Source organism: Dromiciops gliroides, chromosome 5 (assembly GCF_019393635.1).
Source record: "Dromiciops gliroides isolate mDroGli1 chromosome 5, mDroGli1.pri, whole genome shotgun sequence".
In the NCBI taxonomy this organism is placed as follows: Eukaryota; Metazoa; Chordata; class Mammalia; order Microbiotheria; family Microbiotheriidae; genus Dromiciops; species Dromiciops gliroides.
In genome coordinates, this window is record NC_057865.1 from 215,370,441 (window position 1) to 215,389,512 (window position 19,072).

The window sequence follows — 19,072 nt, forward strand, 5'->3', positions numbered from 1 at the left end:
ATTTTTGGTTGATAAATATTTATACTATTTTAAAATTCCCATTCAATGTCCAACCTTTCTAAAATTTTGTTCAGGTCTTTAACTTCTTTCTTGTTTACCTTTTTGTTAGATTTGTCTAGTTCTAAATGGGTCATTTTGTGGTTCCAAACTATTACAATTTTGCTATTAGTTTCTTGTAATTATTTTCTTTTGATCCTTGAATGTGTAATATGTGTTACAATACTTAACTTGGTCTAAGCCTAGGAACAATATAATATCCCTAAAGTCACATAGTTCCTATAGCCTCTATGGCTTTGGGGAGTTTGTTTTAGATGAAAAGCTATCAGTTCAGTCATTCCTAGCCCAAATTATAAAAATCCCTAGCAGTTTGGCAGAGGTTTAGCTCTTTTCCTAAATTTACATTTATATCTATCTCCAAGTCAAGTCAGGTAGGCACTGTGCTATGTGCTGGGCAAAAACCAGTTCTTGCCCTCTAGGATCTCACAGTCTGGTGGAGAAGACAAGCAAACAAATATATGAAAGGAACTACATGCTGGATGAATAGGAAATAATTAATGTAGGGAAGGCACTAGAATTAGGAAGAATTGAGGGGGCAGCTAGGTGGCGCAGTGGATAAAGCACAGGCTCTGGATTCAGGAGGACCTGAGTTCAAATCCAGCCTCAGACACTTGACACTTACTAGCTGTGTGACCCTGGGCAAGTCACTTAACCCTCATTGCCCCCCCCAAAAAAAGTTGTTAAAGAGGAATTGAGAAAGGCTTGAGAAGGTGGGATTTTAAATGGGACTTGAAAGAAGTCACAGAATCCAGGAGGTGGAGATGAGGCAGGACATTCCAAGTGTAGGAGACAGCCAGAGAACATGCCCAGCAGTGAGAAAGTATTTTGTTTGTGAAACAAGGAGTATTATTGGATCAAAGAGTATGTGGGTGGTATAAGGTATAACAAGACTGGAAAGGTAGGAAGGGCTGGCTAGGTTATGAAGGGTTTGGAATACCAGAGGATTTTGCATTTGATCCTGAAGACAATAGGGAACCACTAGAGTGTGTGTGTGTACGTGTGTGTGTGCACAAGAAAGTGAGAGAGAGAGAGAGAGAGAGTGTGTCAGTCAGTCAGACCTCAACTTTAAGAAAATTATTTTGGTGGTTGAATGGAGGATGGAGTGTGGAAAGAATTGACAGGTAGACTACCCAGTAGGCTATTGCAGAAATAATAATATATAACAATAATAAATCATCATAGAATCATTTATTAATTGCCTACTATGTGCCAGGTACTGTGCTAAGTTATGGAGATGTAAAAAAAACCAAAAAGACAAAAATAAACTCACAACTCTCAAGAAACTCATAGTCTAATGAGGGAGATAGCATGTAAACAATTATGTATAAACAAGATGAATGTACAGGACACATTAGAGATCATTTCAGAGGGAAGGCACCAAGATTAAGGACTGAGAAAAGGCTTCTTGCAGATGGGGGGGGACTTTCAATGAGACTCAGAGGAAGTTAGGAGGCAGAAATGAGGAGGAAGAGCTTCCAGGCATGGGGGATAGTGAGTGAAAATGCCATGGACTGGAGGAGAGTGCCTTCTCTTGCGCAAAGAATAGCAAGGAAGCAAGTGTCACTGGATCTCAGAGTATGGATGGGGAGGAGAATTAGGTGTAAAAAGACAGGAAAGGTAGGAGGGGACCAGATAATGAAGCACTTTGAATGATAAACAGAAGATGTTATATTTGATCCCAGAGGCAATAGAGAGCTACTAGAGCTTAATGAATGGGAATATGGTCAGACCTGTATTGTAGGAAGATCAGTTTAACAACTGAGTGGGAAATGGATTGGAGTGGAAAGAGATGAGATTGGGAGAACAACCAGCAGCTATTGTAATACTCCAGGCACGAGGTATGGAAAGCCTGCACTGGGATAGGAGTAATGTCAGAGAGAAGCGGAGCAGAAGTAGAAAGGACTTGGCAACTTACTAGATATGGGGAGTAAATTAGGAGAGAGTGAGGAACCAATAATGACACCTAGGTTGAGTGATCTGGACAATGGTGGTGCCTTCAACAGTTAACAGAAAAATTGGAAAGGGTGGGAAAGATAACGAGTTCACTTTAAGTTAATTCCTGGTCTCTTTGTAGTTGAGGTTACTAGAATCATTTGTGTAAAGAAACAGCAGACCACAATATAATGTCCGGAGATAGACCGTCACTGAGAAGACAACTTGAGAAAATACCAAACATTTTCCTGGGATTTCCCTTCTTCCTTGAGTAAGTAGGTACACTATTGGTATCAACCTGAATCTTTTGCTCCAAGAAGCCTGTAGGACTTATTACCCTCCTTAATATCTCCTTTCTTTGCCATAGCTTAGTCTTACCTTCTCATTCTCTTTTTTCTGGTTGCTTCTGGGATGCCACTTTCTTCTGGATCACTGTCTCCTACTTACAGAACCTTGGAATTACTATCTGGTTCTAAGATAGCTCTTTCTTTTCTTTCTTTCTTTCTTTCTTTTTTTTTTTTTTTTTTTTGGTGAGGCAGTCGGGGTTAAGTGACTTGCCCAGGGTCACACAGCTAGTAAGTGTCAAATGTCTGAGGTCAGATTTGAACTCAGGTCCTCCTGACTCCAGGGCTGGTGCTCTATCCACTGCACCACTTAGCTGCCCCTAGCTATTTCTTTTTATACAAATTCCTTAGAATGTGTCCTTATCTCTCTGGATTATTAATAATAGAATATTACAAGGCCATTAAAAAGACAAATGTGAATAAGAAATATCAATCAAATAAAACAAATAGATCAATATACATATTGACTGATCATATAAAACAATAATAATAACAAACATATAATTACACAGATAGAAATCAGAAGGAACAGATCAGCTCAAAACAGATCAGAAGGGAATTCAAAGCCAATCAGTTGTTACTTTTAATATTTCATTAACATTTATATTTTTAATATTTTAAATATATAAGTAGTTCCTCTGGAAGGTTATAGGAATTCTGGGTTGTTTCCTGACATAGAAGCTAAGGGTTTTCTGTTTGTTTGTTTTAGGACCACTGTTCTTCTGGTTCTTGGCTGGGAGTTCTAGAATACCACTTTCTCCAGTTAACTGAAAGGCAGTAGAGAGATGCATTTGTTGGGTGTAGAGGGAGGATTCCAGATTTCATTGGTCTGGGAAACTCACAATCTGGACTCTCTACCAATATAGATAGGTAACTATCTATAACATCATCCTAGAGAGGTGACTAGGGCACCAAGACATTCAGGGATTTATTCATGGTGATACAACTAGAAAGTGTCAGATGCAGTACTTGAACCTAGTACTTCTTGATCCTAAGATCAGCCTTCTATTAACTATGTCTCACTGAATCTCAGAAAAATGAATAATGAGTACAAATAGGCTGAAGTATTTTTACTGTTAGTGAATTTGCAAAAAGTGGTAGAGGGGCAGCTAGGTGGCGCAGTGGATAAAGCACCGGCCCTGGAGTCAGGAGTACCTGAGTTAGCTGTGTGACCCTGGGCAAGTCACTTAACCCCAATTGCCTCACAAAAAAAAAAAAAAAAGTGGTAGAAAAGATATTATCAAGGAAAGGTATGTTGAGGAAAAGGAGGTTTGACTGGTCATAAAGCAAGAATGAAGGATGAAAGATGGACCAGCCAAATGCTTCAACAGTGCCCATTAGATGTTGAGGGACTTAGAAGAGGACTCTAGTAAGTTTAGATTGATCTCCCTTTGAGGATTTGTGAAAAGACCTTTGATTGCAATCCTTACTGGTGGAAGTGGGGCCCACATCAGTGGGATCATAGATTCATTGAAATATAGAAGAAATACTTCAGATAACAGTTTTATTTGAGATTTTGTTCCTTTTTTAGTTTGTATTTATTGAGCTTTGTAATTGTATAGTGTTTGTATATATTATAATTTCATCCATAATACAGTCAGTTTTTTTAAAAAGTGCCTTGCTCTGCATAGTTCTTTTGACCTCTTTTACACATTTTGAGACACTTTACAACCTGCCACACATTTACATTTTGGGTCCTCAAAGCTCTGCCTTTTTGTTTCAATGCAATAATATTTTTTTGTGTGTGTGTACAAGCAGACATTTTGTCATATTGCTGGTTTATAAAACTCTCTATATTAATAGCTCAATTTTATATAGTAGCTTTGTTGTTTGCAAAATGCTTTTCTCACAACAATCCCATAACATAATAGAAGTAAAATTCCCATTTTACAGATGAAAGAACTGAGGATCAGAGAGATTGGGGATATTCTAGTAAGTGACAGAGGTTGCTACTCAACTTACTTCTTACAGCACCTAGGTGGTGCAATGCATAATGTTGGACTTGGAGTCAAGAAGACCTAAATTTGAATCTCGGCTTAGACATGTACAAGCTACGTAACCCTGGGCAGGCCACTTACCCTCTCTCAGCCTCAATTTCCTCATTTGTAAAATGAGATATTAATAGCACTTATCTCTCTGGGTTGTTGTAAGGCTCAAATGAAATAACCTATGTAGATTGCTTTGCAATCCTAAAATACTATACAGATTTCCACTATTATTATTATTATTATTACTCAGCCCCCAAATTCTACAAAACCATACCTTTTTACATTTCCCTAAAAGGAGTCTATAGTCTCTACCCTGGTAGTCAATTAAAAAGAATACCATAGTACTTTATCTGTTTTATTTGCTTTAGTGACTAAATCTGCAATAATATGGATCTTACTAGCTCCCTAATTCCCTCCTACCCTCACTCCTGTGGATTCTTCTCTGTAGTCCTCCTGCATAAAACAACTTCTCTGTACTCATTTGATGAAACATTTTCTTCCTCTTTTTTTTTCTGACACCAAATCTGACTCAGTAACATAACCTTCCTGATTTCTTTGCCCTGTCAGTTCCATAATGTAATTTCTTCTTTTCTTCATGTTCCTGTTACTTTAAATATGTAACACTAGTTTCAGTAAATTCTGTCACAGACACCATAGATACCATTACTGAACCTTCAAGAGGCTTTGATAGGGAAGACATTTATCCTTATCTGCCATTACTCCTCAGTGTGAATAGGTTTACCAGAGGCTTTCTGGAGAGGAGGTTTTGATAGAAAGAAAGGAACAGAGTTTGAGGACACACAGTGCCTGAGGGGGAGGAGTTTGGTGACCTTGAGCTCCCATTCTCAGTTTGACTCAGAAACTTTCCAGACCAGTTCCTACTCCTTCCTACCTAATTGTCAATACTTCCCTATTTTCTACCGAGTAAAGTTCAGATTGCTATGCCAAAAATCCAAAGGCCTCCACAATTTGATATTACTTTGCCTTTCCAACCCTATTTCTTATTCTCTTCCAGATAATTTATGTTCTAGTCATATTGGAAGAATTCTGTCTCCCCCTCCCCCCAGCATGCCCTGTACCTTCATGTCTACATGCATTTGCCCTTACTGTTTCTTATTCCTGTAATGTCTTGATTTCTTGTCCTGCCTTTAAAGCCCAATTTAAATAACTATATGATACAGTCCCTGAAGCCAGGGTCAGTAATGACCTTTTTCCTTAGCCCTCACATAGCAGTTGGTTTTCTATCTCTCTAATGTGCCTATCAGTTAATATTGTGTGTTATACATTGATATATACATACAAATATAAATACACACATACACACACACACACACACACACACACACACACACACACATATATATTGTGCGTGTGTGTCTGTGGTTGTCTCATCCCTTTATAAGAATGTGAGATCCTTGAAAGCAGATACAGTATCTTATCTAAACTTGTGTTTCCCCCAGTGCTAATCAAGAATTATACTTTACTCCTAGGAGGTGCTTGATAAATATTTGTTGGATAAATGAATGAATGAATGAATAGACCCTGGCCTTCCCTACTCAGCTTGGGTAGATTCAATTCAATACATATTTATTAGGTGTTTATTCTGTGTAGGATCCTGTACTGGATGCTAGGTATATAAATATGAAAAAATTGAGAGTTCTTAGGACTTCCTCTGGAAGAAAGATGATATATTATAGGTACAAAATGAAAAAAACATTATCAGACATGATTAAATGTTTGTTTTGCTTCACTTTACGCCTTTGTTTCCAGGGAAGGGGATTATTTCAAAGTGATGGCAAAATAAACAATAAAAGCATCAATTTTTTAAAAAGGCTTTGGAATTTTGAACAATAATAATTTAACTTTGATTCCTTGAGAAGTAAGAGTAAGGTTTTTATTTTGCTCTATGAGGAGTCTGTGAAGAGATAAGTTTTAACTACCATCTGTAAATGTAACTGCCATCTGTAAAGAGTTTGAGTTTCACGATTATCTGTAAAGAGTCTGAATTTATCTGTCTTTTGGAAGAGAGTGTTAACAACTATGTCTTGAGAGAAAGTGTGAGAAGACAGGAAAAAAAGAAAGAAAATGAAATTTTTGTTGAAAGAACTGTTTAAGTTATTAGTAAAAAAGAAGATGATTTTGGGGAGAGCAGAATAATGAGGCTGTGTTTCAGAAGTGAGAAATCAAGAGTAATGGTAATAGTTAGGGACTGTGATCTTTCTCACAGATAAAATATTATAAATAATTATTTTTGTCCTTAGTTTAGTATCATATACATCTTAATACTTTGTAAAGCCAGTATCTTTGATATTTCCTTAAACCTAGGAGATTAGAGATTTTGATATTTATCAGAGAAGAGCAACTGCTTATAGGAAGAGGGTTTCTATTACTTTGGTGTGTTTATTTAAAACATTTAAAGTTTATTTACTGAATAATATTTGGTAAACAAGTGTTAGGGTACAGAACTATTTGATTAATCAAGTGAGATATTAATATTTTAGTAAATAATTTTTAAAAACTATCCAAACAGGGGCAGCTAGGTGGCGCAGTGGATAAAGCACCGGCCCTGGATTCAGGAGGACTTGAGTTCAAATCTAGCCTCAGACACTCAATACTTACTAGCTGTGTGACCCTGGGCAAGTCACTTAACCCCAATTGCCTCACCAAAAAAAACAAAAACAAAAAAACTATCCAAACATATCTTGCATTACTTTAGGATAAATATGGTAAATAGGAGTTAAGTAACAGGCTGAGGAGTGATTGATATCTGAACTCTGCAGCATATACTTTGTATTTACCTACTTGTCTACAGGCTGCAACCCTATCTTCCAACAAAGGGTAGGCTTCTGGAGGACAGACTGTCATTTTTTTGAGCTTTGTAGTCTTAGCACTGAGAACATTTATATTTCATGTGTTTTTTTTTTGTTCTTTGCTCCAAAAAATTACTACACATACATATTATTGTTCTTCATTAAGTAAAAATTCACTTCAGTAAATATCAGGCAATTTTCCCTAATAAGATCTTGGAAGATAATATCTAGGCTCTTTTTTTGATCATGACTTTCAGGTAGTCCAGTAATTTTCAAATTATCTCTCCTGGATCTATTTTCCAAGTCAGTTGTTTTTCCAGTGAGATATTTCACATTGCCTTCTATTTTTTCATTCTTTTGGTTTTGCTTTATTGTTTCTTGATTTCTCACAAAGTCATTGGCTTCCATTTGCTCAATCTTAATTTTTAAGGAATTATTTTCTTCAGAGAGCTTTTGTACCTCCTTTTCCATTTGGCCAATTTGGCTTTTCAAGGCATTCTATTCCTCATTGGCTTTTTGTACCTCTTTTACCATATGGCCCAGTCTGTTTTTAGGGTGTGATTTTCTTCAGTATTTTTTTGTGTCTCCTTTACCAAGCTATTGTCTTTTAAAATGATTTTCTTGTGTCACTCTCGTTTCTCTTTCCATTTTTTCCTCTACCTCTCTCACTTTTTTTTTGGTGGGGCAATGAGGGTTAAGTGACTTGCCCAGGGTCACACAGCTAGTGAGTGTCAAGTGTCTGAGGCTGGATTTGAACTCAGGTCCTCCTGAATCCAGGGTCAGTGCTTTATCCACTGTGCCACCTAGCTGCCCCCTCACTTTATTTTCAGAGTCCTTTTTGAGGCTTTCTATGGCCCGAGACCAATTCATATTTTTCTTGGAAGCTTTGGATGTAAGAGCTTTGACTTTGTTATCTTCCTCTGAGGGTATATTTTGATCTTCTTTGTCACCATAGAAATTTTCTAGGGTCAGCATTTCTTGTTTGCTCATTTTCCCTGCCTATTTCTTGACTTTTAACTCTTTGTTAAAGTGGGACACTGCTTCCAGGGTGGAGGGCACACTGTCCCAGGCGTCAAGGGGTTTAGGCAACTGTTCTCCAAGCTACTTCTAGGAATTTATAAGTCTTTAGTTCTTCCAAGGTGGTATGATTTAAGGAGAAGTATGTTCATCATTCTCCTGGTCTGTGCTCTGGTCTGCAAGCAACCACAGACCTGATTTTCTGCCCTGGAACTATGAACAGAGTAATGCTCTACTGTGGCTGCAAGCTCTTGTGCTTATGCTCTTATGCTCTTCCCTCACCTGGAACTGCTACCCAAGACTGTAACCTGAATCCAAGTATGGGCAAAACAAGAGTCCTGCCTCAGTGCTAGCAAAGAGACCCCTGTAATCTCCTTCTGGACAATTGTTCGATGCCCTTACGGTCTGTGGGCTGATTTCTAGAAGCAGTTGCTCCTGCAGCTGATTCAGAGTCTCTGGAGGCTTGCTGCTGGTTTCCTGGAGCTGGGTCTGTGCTAGCACAGCCTGTACTGGGCTGCACTCCACTTTCACCCCAGTACAATAGACCTTTCTTGTCGACCTTCTAAATTGTCTTTGGCTGGAAAATTATTTCACCCTGTCTTTTTGTGGGTTCTGCTGCTCCAGGAATTGACTTATGGCATTATGGGGAAAGCTCAGGCAAGTCACTGCCTTTCTTCTGCCATCTTGTCTCTACCTTCCTGGCCTCATACTTTATAGAGAAAATTGAGACCATCATCCAATGATCTTCCTCTTCTGCCTTTCTTCTCATCTCAAAACCCTTTGACTTAATGCCTCCCCCCACTATTTCTTCTTTTTTCCAGTCTCTGATGAAATTTACTAAAGACAACCCCTCTACATATTCAGTTGATACCATCCCATCTGATGTCCTCCAGCAGGTTATTATCCTCCCTCTGTAATATTCAATCCCTCCTTGTCTATTAAATCTTCTCCTAAATGTCTATCTCTAACGCTAGTCTCTCTTGAGCTCCAGGCCCGCATCATGAAATGCTTATTAAACATTTCCAAATGGACATCCCACAGGCATCTCAAACTCAAAATATGCAAAACAGAACTCATTATCTTTTTCTCAAAACCCACCCATCTTGAGCATCTGCCATATAATATCTATTGGATATGCTTCTCTTCTCTCTATTTACACAGTCAGTATTCTAATTCCAAACCTCATGACCTTTCACTTGGACTATTGCAATAACATCCTTTTTGGTTTCTCTGCCTCATATCTCTCCCAACTCTGATCTATCCTAAGCATAGCCAAAATGATTTTGTAATCCCTCCTGCCTCTCCTTTCAGCTAACCCCACTTGCTCCATAATACTTTTGGATAAATGTAATCTTCTCTGTTTGACATTGAAAACTCTTCAGAGCTTGGTCCCTTATTGCCTTTGCAGCCTACTTCTACATAATTCTCCTTCCTTCTCCTTCAGTTCAGCCATTCTGGCCTACTTTCTGCCCCTCTCACATGTTGTTAATCTCCCATCACTATCCTGGACCTTTCCATTGAATATCCTCCATCCCTAAATGATTTTCCTCCTTATTTTTTCCTCCTAGAATCCCTGGTTTCCCTCAAAATATTCTATGTATTACTGAAGGTCTTTTCTGGTCTCCACCCCCCCTTATAGAACCTGCTCCTTTAAAGTCATCTTATATTTCATTTGTGTATAAAGTATGTAATGGGGGTGGGGGTATCTGGTACATGCACAGACCCCATCACTTTGCTTGGCTGATGCAATTTTTCTATGTGGAAAATTGTCGGCAGCTTGCTTCTGTGAAAATTGTGGTGAAATGTCCCTTGGACAGACTATAGAGCATGTGTAGACATTCTGTAACTCATTCTGGTTGGCTAACCACATGATTAAGAGGAAGCTTTTTCAGTTCTTTATGTAGCTGAAACTATTGGCATCTTAGAGATGCCCAAGTCAACTTCAACCCTCTTTCATTCACATCTGGGGGAGTTTGATGACGTTTTTGCTCATGGAGTCTGGTGAGAAACTGTGCTGTTAGGACCATAGGGCCTTCTTCCGCTCTGAGGTTATTTGGTACCAAGAAACAGACCTCATTCCTTGACATTTTTGTTTGCTTTTTTTCCATTTTCGGTGAATGGAGTGGAGTTTGACCTTGGGTGTTTCACAGTTTAGGAGAGCAAGTCAAAGTAATCCAGGAATTGGAATCCAGGCTAGGCTTTGTAGTCAGAACAGTATCAAGGTCATGGAAAGAAGCAAGGAGTGATCTTCATAAGTGACTTTCAGGACTCCAGGCTGGTGGAAGGATTTATCCAGCAGGCAAGCCACATCTGAACCAGTACTATGTAGGAATTGAACTAAGTTTTGAGGTTACTACTCAAGAGACCAGCATGGTCTGGGAGAGCTTATATCCTGGAGATATTGGGGGGAAAGCAAATTGTTCTTGCTATATCTTTGAAGTAAATATAAAGGTAATTAACGTTAAGTACTTAAATGGACCTGGGGGAAGTCACCTAACAATAGGAAGAACACAGCCAGTGGGGGAAATAGAGAAGAGACATATCCTAAGCCTTGAGGTTTATTCCCTGACTGAACTCTGAACAAGTATGTGTAGCATCCTGGCTCTGGGAGAGGGAATCAGAGCATCCTCACTACACATGTCTATATCTACATATGTACACATTGTCTCCCTATTTAGAATATTAGAGAAAAGGAATTCTTTTACTTTTCTCTCTCTGTCCCTAGTGTTTAATATAGATCCTGGTATGTAGTAGGTACTTAATACATGTTTGTTCATTAATTGACTAGTTGATGGAAGAAGGTAGTGAGAATTTGCTGTCTCAGGGCAGAGCCAGGCTTTTTGTATGCAGAAAATATATTATAATTCTAGATTACAATGTAAGATGCACTGATAAAGTCCTTAGCTCCTAATTTACCCTTACTGCATTACTGCCAAAGCCTAACATTACAGCCTCAATCTTTTCCTTGATTATGAAGTTAAAGGCATCATATCTTTCAAAATGTTGAATTCTTCTAGGAAGGACAACAAATAAAAACCATAATAAGTTATCAATACTTTAGAGCAGAGGCTTTTCAACTTTTTTGTATTACAGAGCCTGCTGATAGTGTAGCAAATGTCTCCTTTCTTATAATGTTATAAAATGCTATATTTCAGTTAGAGTTTAGTAAAAATAAAGATGTATTTTTCCCCATCCAAGTTCATGGACATTCTGAAATCTCTCCAAAATCCCAAGATTAAGATCCCTTGCATTTTAAGATGACAGTTTGTTATTTAGGCCTTTTTTTAATGGGACAGCTGTCTGAGAAAAGATTTTCACAAGGGAGAGGGTGTAGAGGTATGTCTAGGGCATCCAAGGGGGGCCAGTGCAAGGTTGGCTTTAATTAGGTTTCCTGGGCAGCATGAGGGCACTGGACATATTGAGGAAACACCAAAAGTATGGGGAGATAAATACTGAAAAGATAAATCAGAATCGAGGTGTGGTCAGTTAATGGACATCCCAGATCAAGGAATGGCAGGGACATATGGATTTGACAGCTCCACCAGAATGGGGAAGACAATCAGGGTTAGGGGTTAGCAATAGGCAGATGGCAGAAAATAGGCATTGGGGGCTGCAGGTTCAGGCAAAGGGATCTAACCCTTAGAGAAATTGAATTGGGCAGTGTTTAATTCTAGTCCCAGAGAAACTGAGGTACTGGGAAGAGAATCAATTAACAAGCATTTATTAAGAATCTGCTTTTAGAGGGCAGCTGGGTGGCACAGTAGATAGAGGGATTCAGAAGGAGCTGAGTTCAAATTCAGCCTCAGACACTTGACACTTACTAGCTGTGGGACCCTGGGCAAGTCACTTAACCCTCATTGCCCCGGAAAAACAATCTACTTTTATATTCCAAACTCTATCCTAAGCACTGAGGCTGTAAAAACAATAATGAAAGTCCCTGGCCCTGAGGAGTTTATACTTGAGGGAAACAACATGTACATAAAAAAGCATATTCAAAATAGATAGGAACTACCAAAAAAATAGATAGGGACTGGACCTATGATTTCATTGGAATACTGAAGTTCCAGGTGAGGAAACTTGATTTACCAGTGTGGGCTCTTACCTTCTCTGTGACTTGTAGTCTTACAGAATTGCCCAGGGCATTGAGAGGTTAAGGGGGTGGCCCATAAATGCAAGCTAAGTTTTTGTTTGTTTGTTTGTTTTGGTTTTGGTTTTTTTTTTGGCAGGAAGGGTCTTAGCATCTTGGGGTGAGGGGGAATCAGGAAACACTTCACTTTAAAGGGTTTGAGTAGAGTTTTGAAGGAAGCACGAAATTATAAAGAGGTAGGATTGTATTCCAGGGATGGGAGACAAGTGCAAAGGTCATATTGGATGGACAACAAGAACAGTTTGGATAGAGACAGAAATAATATATAATAGGGTTATAAAAGTAGATTGTGGACAATTTAAAAACCTGAGTAAAGGATCTTATATTTGATCCTAGAGGCAATAGAGAGACCTTGACATTTTCTCTCTCTCTCTCTCTCTCTCTCTCTCTCTCTCTCTCTCTCTCTTTGGTGAGGCAATTGGGGTTAAGTGACTTGCCCAGGGTCACACAGCTAGTAAGTATCAAGTGTCTGAGGCTGGATTTGAACTCGGGTCCTCCTGACTCCAGGGCTGGTGCTTTATCCACTGCGCCACCTAGCTGCCCCGACCTTGGCATTTTTTAAGTGGGGTAGTGACATGGTCAGGCTTTCACTTTAGGAAAATTGCCTTGGCATTTCTGTGGGGGATTGTCTGCAGATGGATGAGGCTTGAAGAAGAGTCACCAATTAGAAGGTTAAACATTCATCTAGGCAAGAACTGGTAAGAATCTGAACTAGAGTGTGGGTCATGTGTGTGGTGAGAATGGATTCAACATGAAAAGAATGGATTACAGAGAGGTTGTGGAGGTAAAACTATTAGGATTTGGCAACTGACCAGTTATGCAGGTGAATCAGAGTGAGGAATCAAGGATGATGCTGACGTTGAGAACCTGGGTGACAGGGAGGATTGTGATGCCTGTAGCAATAATAGGACGTTTGGAAGAGCAATGGGTTTTAGAACGAAGAAAATGAATTTTGTTTTGCACATGCTGTATTTGGGCAACCAGTTAGGTTGCTGGAGCTCAGTTAGGCAATGGAGCTCAAGGAAGGAGAAAGGTATTGGATACATAGATCTAGGAGTCATGTGTTTAGGAATAATAATTGAACTCATAGGAACTGATGAAAATGAAAGTGTATAGTGAAAAGAGAAAAGGACTCAGGACAGAACTTTGGTTCTGAAATTTGGAGGAAGGGAGCATGGTATTTATAATTCAGTAAAGGAGTCTGAGAATGAGTGGTCAGGAAGGTAGGAGGAGAACCAAGGGAAAGCAGTATTCTGATACCTCAAAGAAGAGAGAGTATCCAGGGGGATCAGCAGATTACAGATTTAGAACTAGAAGGCAGCACAAAAGCCATCTAGTTCAGATCTTTCATTTTACAGGGGTCGAGGTGGTGTGAGAAGAGGATATCAACAATGGCAAGCGCTGCCAAAGTGGGTGAGAGGGATGAGGATTAAGAGCATAAATCACATGTTTGGTTGCTCTCAGTGTTCCTTATTGTTTGGTTATAGCATATTTTTCAGACAACCGAAATAGAAAACACAAGACACTAAGCATCTCAGACAGGGAATATTTTTATTCAAAACCCATCAGATAGCCAGCCAGCCTGGGTCTTAAGCAACACTTCCACATTTTAAAGAATAGATCAGTAATTGTACATTCAAGTATATACTGTTACATACAAATTAACTGATCAACCAAAAACTTGTCAATGTTTGAAACAATGTATGATTCCCTGTAAAGCAGCATCCCTGTGATACTTTAGTACTCTTCTCCTTCCTCTTCACCCTCTCCTTCAACAGAATCCACACCAACCTCCTCATAATCTTTCTCCAGGGCAGCCATATCCTCCCGGGCCTCAGAGAACTCTCCTTCCTCCATGCCCTCCCCCACATACCAATGGACAAAGGCACGCTTGGCATACATCAGATCAAACTTGTGGTCCAGGCGAGCCCAGGCCTCGGCAATGGCTGTGGTGTTGCTCAACATGCACACAGCCCGCTGTACCTTGGCCAGGTCACCACCAGGAACCACAGTGGGAGGCTGATAATTGATGCCAACCTTGAAGCCAGTTGGGCACCAATCCACAAACTGGATGGTACGTTTTGTCTTGATGGTGGCAATGGCAGCATTGACATCTTTGGGAACCACATCACCACGGTAGAGCAGGCAGCAAGCCATGTATTTACCATGGCGAGGGTCACATTTCACCATCTGGTTGGCAGGCTCAAAGCAAGCATTGGTGATCTCTGCTACAGAAAGCTGCTCATGGTAGGCTTTCTCAGCAGAGATGACTGGGGCATATGTGGCCAGAGGGAAATGGATACGGGGATAGGGCACCAGGTTGGTCTGGAATTCTGTCAGATCCACATTCAGGGCACCATCAAATCGGAGAGAGGCAGTGATGGAGGACACAATTTGACCTATCAGCCTATTCAGATTAGTGTAGGTTGGGCGTTCAATATCAAGGTTTCTGCGACAGATATCATAGATGGCCTCATTGTCTACCATGAAGGCACAATCAGAGTGCTCCAGGGTGGTGTGGGTGGTCAGAATGGAATTGTAGGGCTCAACTACAGCTGTGGAAACCTGTGGGGCCGGGTAAATGGAGAACTCCAGCTTGGACTTCTTGCCATAATCAACGGACAGACGTTCCATCAGCAGAGAGGTGAAACCAGAGCCAGTCCCACCACCAAAGCTGTGGAAAACCAAGAAGCCTTGGAGACCTGTGCACTGGTCAGCCTGTTGGAAAGGAAAAACAATAATGGGTGCTTGTTATATGGCAAACATAAGAAGGCATTTTCATAGACTATGCCTACTTCTTTGTAGGCACAGATCTTATTCTAAAAAATGTTTATTTTTTTATCTCTATATGGGTGCCCAGATATGATTTCCTTAATGTGGGGAAACTCACATGGTCTTAATTTCCCCCTGCCTCCCTCTCCTTGGCTATATTTACTTAAAATTTTTCTTATTAAAAAACTTTTAATTTTTTGATAAAATGATAATGTCAATTCAATCTTCTTCTCCCCTTTGTATCTACAATGCTGATAAAAAGAAAACCTGAAGAGTCAATCACTTCATTCTATTTTATACATTAACTTTTTTTTAATGTTTTGAAGCCACCTCCCTCCTTTCCTTCCTTAAACCATTTTGAGGTGAAATATACCAGCTTCCGGATCCTGTCTAGAACCAGGTCAATGATTTCCTTGCCAATAGTGTAATGCCCACGGGCATAGTTATTGGCGGCATCTTCCTTGCCAGTGATCAGCTGCTCAGGGTGGAAGAGCTGACGGTAGGTTCCAGTGCGAACTTCATCTGTAAGATAGAAAGGAAGAATATTAAGGTTTAAAACCACCAAGGTAAGAGTCATTCTGACTTCTCTTATTCACTGCTGAGATAAAGACAAATGGTCAACAATTGAAAGGAGATATTTGTTTTGCTTAAAAAGGTTTCCTCAAGGTTTAACGTAGTCAAAGCAGGAAACAACTTACAAATAGTCTCATCTCAGACAAATGGAATTATGTAAAATAAAGTTTAATTCTAGGATTGATTCATTATAAATTGACACTGGTGTTTTCAAATTTCAAGAGGATTTAGGGAATTATAATTAAACATACCAATGACAGTCGGTTCCAGATCTACAAACACTGCCCTGGGGACATGCTTGCCAGCTCCAGTTTCACTGAAAAAGGTGTTGAAGGAGTCATCTCCTCCCCCAATGGTCTTGTCACTTGGCATCTGCCCATCAGGCTGGATACCATGTTCCAAGCAGTAGAGCTCCCAGCAAGCATTACCAATCTGGACACCAGCTTGGCCAACATGGATAGAGATGCACTCACGCTGCAGAAAAAAAAATTAGAAGAAATTGAAAAATTAGACTTGTTTAAGATATATGATTTTTCTATCACTATTGTAAAAATGTATTGCTAGTCTTCAAGTTCATCTGTGAAATTGATATTTATCATAAATATCAGAAAGTAATCTGCTATAAAGATAGTTGGGTGTGGTCTGAACAATGCTTTATACTGACTTCAGCAGCACATTAATCCATATCCATTGTTCATCCTGCAGTCTGTGAATAAATCATACAAAATTATAGTCTGTGAAAATTTTGGAACTGTTTTGTTGGAAAATAAGTGCGAGTCAAGGGTATGTAGATTTTAATTAATTTAATTTGGATTATATGATAATTGGTCTACCACACCTTATTTTTCTTATGTAGAATATTTTTCCAAGATCTAAGAAAGCTTGGTTTCCACCCTATCCCTTTCTCCTTAAGAGTGGGACCCCCATTTAAGCAGGGTTTTGATATTTCAGTATAGCCATCTGTTTTGTTACTGAAGAGGGGAGGCCACGCCCAATCTGGGAACACCAGAATCAATCAGAGCGAAAAATCAATAAAAGCTAACTGTCCCTTTGATGCATTGCTGCATTTTCTCTGCCTAGTGTCTGCTTTGCACCTACTCTATTATTCAACATAGCCATCTCTAATTCCAGCAACTGGCTGCATGATCTCATTATATTATTTTGCCAGTTCTTCTCTCCTGACCCCTTCTAGGACCCTGTGTGTGAATAATTGAAATGAATCAATGAAGTGGCACCAGAACAAAAGACAGCCTACATATTATATGCCAGAAGAGGGAACTGGAAAGGAAAACGTAATTCTTCTTTGTTCACATTAGTGTTTTATTGTTTTGTCTTTAATTTTCCCCATGTAATATTTTCCAAACACTTCTCTGTCAGTGCTTAGAAAAAGACAACCTCTTTAAGCCAGAATTCCTGTCTCCTTCTCAAACTCAAAAAAACAAGAACCCATCACAAGGTTTGCTTTGCTTCAAATTTCTGGAATATTCTGATCCTCTCCACTAGAGAGTTCTCTTTGTCTCCATCTTCTTTAGGGCACCCCTTTCTACTGTCTATTCACTGACAGATTTCTTGCACGGGTGGAAGAGGAGACAGGACAGCTCCCCAGGGTCCTGAAAGGACCGCACTTCACCCTGGCTCGCAAAATGAGCACCTTGTTCGCTCTGGGTGAGCTGTCAAGGCAGAAAACCCTTTGGGTTTGCCAGGCTGAACTGAGATTAGCTCCCCAGACGTTTCGCAACTTTTATTTATTTATTTATTTATTTATTGGTGGGGAGGAAAAAAACCCAACTCGGCCATTCAAAGGGGTTACTTTTATGTGATCATTACTCAAATTTATTAATAGACTTTTTACAAATAATAATAAAGATTTCCTGCTCAAGAACGTAGCGATTCCAAGGGGATAGACACGCACAAAAAAACCAACAAGACTCCGCCCCCCTACTCCACCCTTACTCTCTCTACCAAAAGCGCTAACAGAAACCAGCACTTTACGGGGAAATGCGTTTTTTGGTTTTTTACATGACATTCTCATTTTCGTTAATTTGGTTTTTATGAACCCTATTCTTTGCTTAGTCTCTCCAATGCCCGGTCCTTCCCCCGCCCCGCCCCGCCTCTCGTCCCCCTCCCGCCCCACCCAAGACTGCAGTCAAAAGCGGGGGGGGGGGGGGGGGGGATGGGAGCAACCAGCCTGAAAGTAACACGAACGCATAAATATACATGAGGCACTATCGCTGGTTCCCAGCCTCAGGACATTGCATCATCCCAGGCAGATGGCCTGCAGTGACCAGCCCTATGCGGCACTGAAATGTCTCTAACCACTACCCCCAAACCCCTCCCTTCTCCTTTGTTCTTTCTCCTGGTTTTCCGGCCCTCTGTCCCCAATTCTGGTCCGCACCGCCATGTCTGCGTACTAAGGCTTAAGGGCAAGGAGTCTGATACAGACACAAACAAAGCATGGGTCCTAAGAAGCTGCGAAGAAAATGGACTTGAGTTTCGCAAGCAGCACAATGAGCCACCTTCACTGAGCTAATGAGCTTAGGGAGGACACAAGAAAGGAGAAAGGGAACCTTACCATGATTGCTGCTTTGCGGCTGCTGAGTCGATGAGTGAGAAGAGAGGTTGATGCTTCTTACAGCGCGACTCTTAGGCGGTCGATGTAAGAGAACCTACTGCACATGGTCCAATACAGCTCCCTATATACAATTCTGTCACCATGGGGATGGGCTAGGGCTTTTTCCAGTTGGTCCAGACCCCTCAATCTGCCTGGAGAAGCCAAGACCAGAGAGTTGTGATTGGTGCACACGGCATGGGATGAGGTAATCTCTTCCCCACCCCTTTTTCTCTAGCATCCATAGACTGTTTGCATCCTTCAGACAAAGAGACCGAGCAAAGCAGTTAGCCAAGCAAGCATCCATCATAGGGAGTGGCAGGAGGGGGGGGGGGGTAAGAAGGGAAAGAAGACTGTGGTTGGATGAGTTTATACTGATTAAACCTCAAAACTACAGTTGAAGCCACCTTTGTAAGAGGATTAGTTCTTTACTTGAAAAACAGAATATCTGTGTTGAAGTAATAAAGGGGGAAAAATTATCTCAGGCCTCTCTCCCTCTTTTAGGAAGTAAACTACAGCAGTCATTAGGTGAGGGTGACGGTTGAAACCTTTTTGTAAGCTTTAAAAATGAAGTGTGAGGGGAAATATTTAGGAGGACTTGGGGAAAGAAGAGTATGTTTCTAAGTTGCCACTCTCACTGTAACTTTGTTGCAGAATTATTGCCAAACCATTCAGAGGTATTTCTGAGTCTTGTTTTATGAACAGGTAAAATGATAGTCAAATATAAATGGGAAAATAATTTAATCTAAGAATACTAAATAAGAAGTTTCCACAGGAACCTGCACCAAAAAAAAAAATACCCAATAAGAGAATGATCTCGATTT

General features: G+C 40.1%; 1 protein-coding gene across 1 annotated transcript; it reads right to left on the bottom strand.

The window, feature by feature from the left end:
- Positions 1–13,829: 13,829 nt before the first annotated feature.
- LOC122727843 (tubulin alpha-1A chain) lies at positions 13,830–18,366 on the bottom strand. The gene is made up of 4 exons (XM_043965713.1): positions 18,213–18,366; positions 15,892–16,114; positions 15,441–15,589; positions 13,830–15,013 (listed from the first exon to the last, which is right to left on the bottom strand). Exons 1-4 carry the CDS (start codon positions 18,213–18,215, stop codon positions 14,033–14,035), a joined length of 1,356 nt encoding a protein of 451 aa, XP_043821648.1. The 5' UTR covers positions 18,216–18,366; the 3' UTR covers positions 13,830–14,032.
- Positions 18,367–19,072: the final 706 nt, after the last annotated feature.